Consider the following 10,214-nt stretch of genomic DNA (forward strand, 5'->3'; position numbering starts at 1 on the left):
CGGGCCCCAGTCTCTGCCCCCCCCAATCCCAGCCGTGCCGGGGGCAGAGAATCACTTTCCTGCCCCCCCACCAGCGCTCCCCCCCCCGCGGGGTCTCCCACTCACCGGGTCGGGGGCGGGCAGAGCCCGGGGCTGGTCCCAGCTGGACAAAGCCCCCCCCGGCCGGGCACGGGGGGGTTAATGACGGGCCCCCCCAGCACAGACCCCGGAGCGGAGCCGCAGCTGCTCCTCCGAGAGACCCGACACGAGGCACCGCCTGAGGGCGGGGCCTGGAGCAGACCGGGGGCGGGGCAGCGCCTGGGGGCGGGGCAGCGTCGGGGGCGGGGCCTGAAGCAGACCGGGGGCGGGGCAGCGTCTGGGGGCGGGGCCTGGAGCAGACAGGGGCGGGGCAGCGTCTGGGGGCGGAGCCCAGAGCAGACCAGGCGCTGCCTCGTGTCGGATCTGTAGGAGGAGCAGCTGCGGCTCCTCTCCGGGGTCTGTGCGGGGTGGGGCCCGTCATTAACCCCCCCGTGCTCCGGTGAGTGGGAGACCCCGGTGGGGGAGCGCTGGGCGGGGGGGGCAGGAAAGTGACTCTCTGCCCCCTACCTGCCCATCCCCCACTGCCGCCCCCTCCCCGCCCCCAGGGAGCCCTCCAGCTCCCCCCCCCGCCCCCTCCAGTCAGCCCCTCAGAGGGCTCCCTGCTGCCCAGGTGAACGGGGGCCGTGGGGGGGGGACCATCACTTTCTGCTTCTGTATTGGACAGGCTGGATTTTATATCACAAACGGTCCCCCCTTTTCCAGCTCGTTCTTTAATAGCCACATAAAAGCCCCCCCGGTCTTGGCGTTTATCCCATGTTCTCAGTTGCGTAGTTTGTGACACGTTTTCTCTGTACGTCTCAAAGTTTCCTCAAAAATACCCTCAACGTTTGCCCCATTTTTACTCTAGTTGTCTACTTCTAATTGAATATGCCCCTGAGAGCTTTCCCTGTCTCTGTAATTATAAATTACGACGAAAATCTCAGATTTACACCTTTTCTCAGATTCCTGAATATGGATCTCAAACGTTTGCCAATGTTGCCCATTTCCGCTCTATTCATTGACCAAATAGTGGTTGGAAATACACTCAGCTTTTACCTCCTATCAACAACTGCGATAAAATCCCTCTCATTTTCCACTTTCCTCTCTATAATTTGCATAAATGGATCCAAAATCCCTCAGATTTCCACCCTTTCTCTTTCATTTCTGAACACTGATCTCAAATCTCAGGTTTCCCTCTTACGATGTCATTATCAAATGTCAATTAAAAATCCTCTTGGGTTTGGGGCTGTTCCCCATGTCTCTAAATCCTAGCAACTTGTCCTTCTTTGGGGGGAACCTGTCGCCCTGAGTCCTTCTCCATCCTGGTTGGGAAATTAACCCCCCTGCAACAATGATCATCTTTCCCTCGCCTTTGAGAATCATTTGTTCCCTCCTTTCTCTCTGTTAAAAATGTTTGCTGATAAAAGAGACTAGCCATAGATTCAATACCCATCAAAGCCAGGGGCCTCCCCCTGTTTGGGGGATGGGTGGTTCCCAGTTGGTAACAGGAGAGTTGGCTGGACCCTTTTCTTTTCTCCAGCTGGCACGGGATGAGGAGGTCCCTCTGAGTGCGGAGTGGGTCCAGAAGTATCCCAAACCCCATGACAAAGGGTGTCCGTGACGGGGGGCTTCCCGCAGTGCAAAGCTGTAGCCAACTCTGGGGTGCATCCACGGTGGTCATTATTTGCTCGTGACAGAGTATGGAAATGTCTTACTTATTTTAGCCCTCCATGGCTTCCCTTTTCCTGTTAAAGAGGCGTCCCCCCGGGCTCCCTCTGCCTGTGTGGCTGGCCAGCAGGGGGTGGTGATAACTTTCTATCCACTTACCAGACACTGTGAGAGAACATTGTTGCTGGGGGGGGCAGGTGTCTGTGTGGGGAGATTGCAGCGGGAGCTGAAGGGGCACTGTGGTAGGGGGAAGCCTCTGGGTGGCTGGGTAGGGGGGGCCCTAGTTAGGTTGGTGGGTTCTGGAGGATTTGGGGTTTCAGGGGGTAGTTCTGATGTGCCCAGCCCTAAGGCTATGGGTCCTGGAGGTGGGTATGGCTGGGGGCCTGTTGGCTGGAGACCAGTGGGGGTGGGGGTCTCTTGGGCAGGTGGGGCAGGGGATTAGATGCTGCCTGGTGCTGTGCCAGGGGCTCTGTCTGGGATTGCCCAGCTGGCTCCTGGGACCATTGCCATGCCCAGTGCACAGAGCTGTGGTTGGGCGGTCCCTGGCGCAGAGTGAGGGGTCCTCCTGTAAAGTGTCAGGGGGTCCTGCTGGCCGGAGGAGGGGGTCCCAGGCAAATGGGCTGGCAGATCCTGGTGGAGGGCAGGTGGGGGTCCTAGGCAGGCAATGGGGAAATCCCAGGCAGGCAGTGAAGGACTATAAAATGACTCTACACAAACAGCCCCCCACCCCATTTCTCCTGCCATTTGCAGGAGCAAATCCAGCCATGGGGGAGCAAACAACCCAGGAATGAGAGTTTCCGAGCAGACAGGCATGGAGAGGGCACAGGGAAAAGGAGATAGAGAGACTGACAGGGTCCGTGGGATAAAAGAGTTTTGAAAGAGATTTCCAGCTCTCTCATCTGCCCAGACAGATCTATTACTGCACTGTGGGGAGAATCACTTTCCTGTGGACAAGACGAGGATGAGAGAGAGGAAAACCCAGTTCCTGACTCCATGTCCCTCCTGCTGGGGTGTGGCTGCCGTGGGGTCAGTGTCAGAGGGAATCCTCGAAAGGGACTCCTTTGGTTCTCCTTTTTTCTAGGATTGCGTTCAGAGACTTTGTTTTGGGATGCGGGAGGGAGAAAGGAGGTTAAAAGTGTGTCTGTGGGCCTAGCCTGGCAGGAGGGGCCAGATCTCTGCTGTAATCCGGAGATTGAGCATTTTCTCAGCATGGCAGAATCTCAGATCTCGCTCTGCAGGGAAAGAGCCTGGGGGAAGCGTGATGTGAAATGATCTAATGCCCGTTCCTAAACTTCCACAACAGCCCTTCTTGCCCGGCCAGGTTGCAGAACGACGCTCATGTTTCTTTCCGGTTCATCCCGTCCTCCCATGGGACAAGGGAGCGACATGGCTGCAGAGGAGCCAGCTCAGGTAGGGATTATTGTGGGGGGTTCTGATCTGTTCCTGCAGGAGGGAGAGGGACAGCAAATACACGGGAGAGGGGAAGGTTTGCACCGTCTGGTTTGGAGGTTGGAGCGGGGCAGGAAATGCACAGGGTGGAGAAAGGGAGGAGGCCAGGGGGTGGCAGACCTGCTGGGAGTTGTTTAATAAGTGGCCTAGATTCTGGGAAGAGACCCATGAGGTTCGGAGGTGGAAATGCTCCAATCTGGTGAACAGAAAATAACCTACCTAGATGGGGCTGGGAAAAAGGACCAGACTCGTAGTGCTGGAGCCTGACCCAACTAACCAGCGGGTGCCTTGAAATACGAAGGGGGAAGCCACCAGTCAGGCTTAGGGGAGATTCCCCTGCTTTATATCCAGCTCTAGGAGTGGCTAAGTCATTATGCAAGGTAACCTATTTCTCCTTGTTTTTTCCGCCCCCCCCCCCCCCCCCCGCGTTCTTGTTAAACCCTGGATTTGTTCTGGAAATGGACCACCTTGATTATCATACACATTGTAAGGAGAGTGATCACTTTAGATAAGCTGTTGCCAGCAGGAGAGTGGGGTGGGAGGTGGTATTTTTTTCATGATTTGTGTGTATATAAAAAGCTCTTCTACACTTTCCGCAGTTTGCATCCGATGAAGTGAGCTGTAGCTCACGAAAGCTTATGCTCAAATAAATTGGATAGTCTCTAAGGTGCCACAAGTCCTCCTTTCCTTTTCACAAGGAGGAGGGTGTTGGGCTTCCTACAAGAGATCTCTCCCTAGACCCTGCTCGGGGCAGCATCTCCGAGAATCTGGGGGAATCCAGACAAGGGAGCTCCAGCAGCAGACCATTGAAACTCAGCCAGGATTACAGATGACACAACTCCTCACTGCTCCGGATTGCCCCGTGCATGGGACAATGGCCTCGGTTGCTGGTGAAAATCCTTGAGACCTGGAATGTTGCTCCCCCATCCGCATGTGCAATAGCCACAATCTCTCTTCTCTGCAGACTTGGTTTTTTGAGTCCCTCATTCCTGAAGTCACATGACCCCGATTCTTATTTTTCACATTCTGCTTTTCTAGACTATTTAGAGTCTGTTGCTTCTGAATGATAGTTTCTAATTTCCCAGTGTTCTCCACAGCCAGGGATTTTCCTACTCCCTCCCATTGCACTGAACTCACAAGGTTCCCTGGTATTTAAGAATGGCCACACTGGGACAGACCAAAGGTCCATCTAGCCCAGTGTCCTGTCTTCCGACAGTGACCAGCGCCGGGTGTCCCAGAGGGAATGAACAGAACAGGGAATCATGAAGTGATTCATCTCCTGTCACCCATTCACAACTTATGACAAACAGAAGTTAGGGACACCATCCCTGCCCATCCTGGCTAATAACCATTCACGACCTGTCCTCAATAGATTTCTCATGGTGTTTTTTGTTTTTTTTTTTGTAACCCTATTATAATCTTGGCCTTCACAACGTCCTCTGGCAAAGAGTTCCCCAGGTTGACTGTGCGTTGTGTGAAGAAATACTTCCTTTTGTTTCTTATAAACCTGCTGCCTATTAATTTCATTGGGTGATTCCTAGTCCTTGTGTTATGAGAAGGAGTAAATGACACGTCCTTATTTACTTTCTCCACGGCAGTTTTGATTTTATAGACCTCTCTCATATCCCCCCTTTGTCTGTTTTCCAAGCTGAATAGTCCCGGTCTTTTTAATCTTTCCCCGTACAGAAGAGTTTCATACCTGTAATCATTTGGGTTGTCCTTTTCTGAACCTTTTCCAATTCCAATATATCTTTTTTTGAGATGGGGCAACCACATCTGCAGGCAGTATTCGAGATGTGGGTGTACCATGGGTTTATATAGAGGCGATAGGATATTTTCTGTCGTCTTATCTATCAATTTCAGAAATGATTCCCAACATTCTCTTTGCTTTTTGACTGCCGTGGCACACTGAGTTGATGTTTTCAGAGAACTGTGCCCAGTGACTCCAAGATCCCTCTGTTGAGTGGAAACAGCTCATTTAGAGCCCATCATTTTATATGTGTAGTTGGGATTATGTTTTCCAATGGGCTGCAATATGGTGCTATCCTGACACCTCGTCCTGCTGAGATCCTGCATTCAGTGATATCCCTGCCCTTCCTGTTCCCGTTCTCATAAAACAAGAAGAGCATCCAAATGTGTGTTTACCTTCATTCCCTCAGCGGTCCTCATGGGAATCCCTGATCAGTTCCAAAGTGTATTAAAACCTTTCTTAAAGGGTTACCTCCTGGTGGTTATCAGGTCCTGTGAGTTTGTAGCCCAGAAAGACCCCCCTCAGTCATCTCAAACTCAGCTGTTTATCCCCCAAAAGTCTGTCGTCTTCAGTCTCCTGAATGAGGGGAAATCCGTCACTACCCCTTTCTGCGTTGGGTAAACCTTCAAAAGGTGGAGCTCTGCATAACCAGCCATGAGATCTGGCATTCATCACCCCGTAGCGATACCAGCTTGCACAGGAAACCCATCCCGCAGCCCTTCCTGGTATCATGTGGTGCATCTCGGCATCATAGTCTGTGAAGAATTCATGCTTTCAAGGGCTGGCTTAGATATACAGATAACAGTCATAATTAGGGCAAGAGTTTGCAGGCAATGAAAAGAGAGTAATTGACAAACGTGAGCAATATCTAATCCTTTAAAGCCTGAAAGTGCCTTGGGGGGAGGGGACAGGAGCCGGCTGTGTGGGGGCGGTGGGGCTCAGATACTGGGCATTGAGAGCCTAGAGCCAGCTGTGCGCTGGAGAGACGGGGCATGAACCAGCTGTGTACAGGGCAGATGAGCAGGGGAGAGGTGCTGTGGACACGGCCACGAGCAACTGTGAGTGCCGTCCTCTCTGCAGCATGATGAGAGAGCCTGGCGTCCCACTGCCGATCCCAGACTTGTATGAGGAGGGAAGAAATTGGCATCAAGTCTCAACCGCAGCCAGCCTGTGCCCTGGGGAGGAGACGGGTGTCTCCAGGGAGAAATCTGGGGGATTGTGACCTTGCATGCCCCACCCACCCTCTGATCAGCAATTCCGGATATTAACGGTGATTCCAGAAACAAAGAGTAATTTTGGGAAAAAATGCAGTCCTAGCGACAATTTCCGGAAAACACTGGCCCTGGTTGGAACATTAAATCCGATAGTCTCAAGATCTAGGCCTGTGTTGATCAGATCTGCCACTCTGCCTTCACGGAGTTCACTCTGCTGGTGGGTTCTACCCCTTTCCCCATTCTGTGTCTGCCTTGTCTATTTAGATTGTAACTTCTTCAGGGCATGGGCCATCAACGCTTCTCGGTTTGTACTGTGCCTAGCAAAATGAGGACCCACTGTTAGTTGGCCCTTAGGCAGTAAGGTAATGAATATGATTTATAATAATCATCTCCTGGCACTTTGAGCCAAGGAAGCCGGCCTTGAGACGTTACTACTTAAAAGTGAGCTGGGCTTAAAAGCATGGAATATTCTTTGTGACAAGTATCCCACAAATTCCACTGACCTCCCTTGTTTTCTTTGCCTTGAGCAGGGTTTCCAGTTTCCAGAACTGATGTGATCTCGCAGCTGGAACGAGGGGAGGAGTCGTGCGTCCCAGACCTTCATGGCTCTAAGAAAAAAGTGCTCCCGAGAGCTCCCTGCATAGGTGAGGCATTGGTTAAACCAACCCCAAAACTGTCGGTGAATACAGGAAACATTTGGGATGCCCTACAAAGACCTTGTGAGCTCTCCAAGTTCTGGATTGTTCCCTGCAGATGTAGAATCGTTAGGCAGAGGTCACTCATGGCTTCCCACCTATCCTGACTGACAACTGGCAGCAGGTCCCTCCCCAATCTCGCTGTCCCCTGAGATTTCTTCTGAGATACGGACCCAGAACTGATCCCTTCCTTTCTCTCCTCTGGGGAAGGTTTAAGGGAAAATCAGCTCCTGATAGGTTTGATCTGTCCTGTACACATTTTGGTTCCTTCATCCCTTTTTCCATTCTTCTCTCTGAGATTTCCTTTCTCTCTGGCGCAGGCAGAGACTTACGTCTGGATTCTCTCGGTCTCCCATCAGGTGTTGGGATGGTGAGTGAAAACGAGGAGGAACCCCAGCAGGAAGATGCTGAGCGAGTAGAAGCCCATGGGATGTTGTCAGGAAGGTCCAAAGGGAATGATTCTGGGAGCTGTGCACGCCCAGAAAAAACAAAAGCCTGTGAGAGTCAGCAGAGGCCAGAGGAAAACTTCGGTAGCCAGTCAGACCTTATTACACGTGAGAGAATGAACTTGGAAGGAACACGCTACACATGCCTCGAGTGTGGGAAAAGCTTCAAAGGGAGCTCGGACCTTCTCACACATCAGAGAATCCACACAGGTGAGAAACCTTACGGATGCCCTGAGTGTGGGAAACATTTCAAGCAGAGCTCACACCTTATTACACATTGGAAAATCCACACAGGTGAGAAACCTTATGGATGCCCTGAGTGTGGGAAACACTTCAAGCAGAGCTCACACCTTATTACACATCGGAAAATCCACACGGGTGAGAAACCTTATGGATGCCCTGAGTGTGGGAAACACTTCAAGCAGAGCTCACACCTTATTACACATCGGAAAATCCACACGGGTGAGAAACCTTACGGATGCCCTGAGTGTGGGAAACACTTCAAGCAGAGCTCACACCTTATTAGACATCGGAAAATCCACACGGGTGAGAAACCTTACGAATGCCCTGAGTGTGGGAAGCACTTCATTGACAGTTCATCCCTCCTCTCACATCAGCGAATCCACACAGGGGAGAGGCCCTACACATGCTCTCAGTGCGGGAAAAGCTTCAATCAGAGCTCTACCCTAATCACACATCAGAGAACGCACACAGGAGAGACCCCCTACATGTGCTCTGAGTGCGGGAAAAGCTTTAATCGGAGCTCTGTACTGACCACACATAGAAGAATCCACACAGGTGAGAAGCCTTATGGATGCTCTGAGTGTGGGAAACGCTTCAGTCGGAGCTCATACCTTATCATACATCGGCGAATCCATACGGGTGAGAAACCTTATGGATGCCGTGAGTGTGGCAAACACTTCAATCAAAGCTCAGCCCTTACCACACATCAGAGAATCCACACAGGAGAGAGGCCCTACACGTGCTCTGAGTGTGGGAGAAGCTTCAATCACAGCTCTACCCTAATCACACATCAGAGAACGCACACAGGAGAGACCCCCTACATGTGCTCTGAGTGTGGGAAACGCTTCAATCAAAGCTCAGCCCTTACCACACATCAGAGAATCCACACTGGTGAGAGGCCCTACATATGCTCTGAGTGCGGGAAAAGCTTCAATCACAGCTCTACCCTAATCACACATCAGAGAACGCACACAGGAGAGACCCCCTACATGTGCTCTGAGTGTGGGAAACGCTTCAATCAAAGCTCAGCCCTTATCACACATCAGCGAATCCACACAGGAGAGAGGCCCTACACGTGCTCTGAGTGTGGGAAACGCTTCAATCGGAGCTCAACCCTTATTAGACATCAGAAAATCCACAAGGGAGTGATCTGTAACAAATGCCTTGACTAGGGCTGGCCAAAGGTATTTTTTTCTTTTAAATCACATTTGCTAATTCCCACTTAGTGATCTGTGCCCCATCTTCACCGTGGTTACTCAGCTCCCCCAGATGAGTTGCCTGCTCCTGCCTTTTGCAGCTCACCCTTCTTTGGGGTCAGTCCTGTGATGTTTTCTATCAACTCCTTTCCTTTTGGGTCAAAGGAGCGTGTGTCCCTCCAGCCAGGAATGTTCATCAGCTCCAGGTGGGGGAGAGAGGTTTGTTCCCAACAAGCTACACTGAGGCAAAAACTACCCGTGCCTTACATCCACTAGGACTGTACATGGCATTGGCTGCTCAAGTTAGTGATCTTGGTGTTAAAAGACAATTACAGTTGTCGTGCAGATGCAGCCGAGGTGCAGTGGTTGACATTAGCTTTCCCCTTGACCTGACCTAAACTCCATCACTTTTCCTAGTCTAAACAAACCCTGCGCATAACAGTTATACTGTTCCCCCATTTAAAAACAATTGTTAGTCATCAAGTTCCCCCACCAGGATCCTATTGTTTCATTCCCAGTTGTCACAGTTCATCAGAGCGCTGTTGCTTCAGGTTTTCCTGAAGGCAGATATTTTTACTCCCGTTTTCCTCCCTTAAAATATATTGAAGTATAACAAAGAGCAGGAATAGGGAAGGGAGAGGGAAAAATGTCTTTTCCCCTCTGTAACAACAGAAGAACATAGGGTAAATCAGAGGGATTCTCCATCACCATTTCTATCCCCCTGTTCTTCAAGTGGTAAGGTCAATATTTCCCGAAGGGGCTGGGAAGAGGATTCTCTAGTAAATGATTTGGAACTAAGCAAAAGACCCATTCATTTGCCTCCCAAAGCAGTTGTGGCCCATGCCCTGCAGGAGGTTGCTCCTGAAGATCTTCCCTTCCTAATCAGGTGCATGTTGCCTCTTATTTGGGAAATGCAATCCCTTCCTAGGTAGAGATGGGAAAAATGGAAGTGACATTTCTGTTCAGCTCACTCCTGGGAGATGCTGTAAATGTGTAGGAAATGACATCCATGAGGAATGTGATAGAGCTGCAGAAAGACACCCATTTTGAGTAGATACCTGACATTTGGTGTCTTAGAGGGATTCTAAGGCGCACCTGAATTTAGTCCCTTATTTAAATCTGTTGCACCAGATTAAAGAAACAAAAGGGCATATTTGGGGGAGTTCTACCTCAGTATCGCTACTGGTATGTCGTGTGGTTGGTGAAGAATTCTACGCCAGAGCCGTGTAAAATTGCTACAACTAAGGTCAAAGATTTGACAAGAACTCAAGTAGAAATGAGAGGTACGAGTGGTTGATTTTCACCCCAGAGATGGACGCTATGGTGACCTGTGGCCAAGGTAAACTGTTTTTAGAATTGCTCACACTTCTAAGGGATGCCATGATGAAACTGGGAACAACTGTATTTTACCATTTGGATCCCAAGTTTCCTGAAGCACAGAGAGAAACAGCTGATTCCTTCAGAGCCATGCCATGCCTATGGGTCCCAAACTGGCT

General features: G+C 50.9%; 1 protein-coding gene across 1 annotated transcript; it reads left to right on the forward strand.

Annotated features, from left to right (window-relative positions):
• The first annotated feature begins 2,934 nt into the window (after positions 1-2,934).
• Positions 2,935-8,694, forward strand: LOC140904592 (uncharacterized). Its single transcript, XM_073327023.1, has 4 exons — positions 2,935-2,983; positions 6,669-6,782; positions 7,154-8,252; positions 8,589-8,694. The coding sequence occupies exons 1-4, from the start codon at positions 2,935-2,937 to the stop codon at positions 8,692-8,694; spliced, it is 1,368 nt and encodes a 455-aa protein (XP_073183124.1).
• The last annotated feature ends 1,520 nt before the right edge of the window (positions 8,695-10,214 follow it).

This window comes from Lepidochelys kempii, unplaced genomic scaffold, assembly GCF_965140265.1.
Source record: "Lepidochelys kempii isolate rLepKem1 unplaced genomic scaffold, rLepKem1.hap2 scaffold_37, whole genome shotgun sequence".
NCBI lineage: Eukaryota > Metazoa > Chordata > Testudines > Cheloniidae > Lepidochelys > Lepidochelys kempii.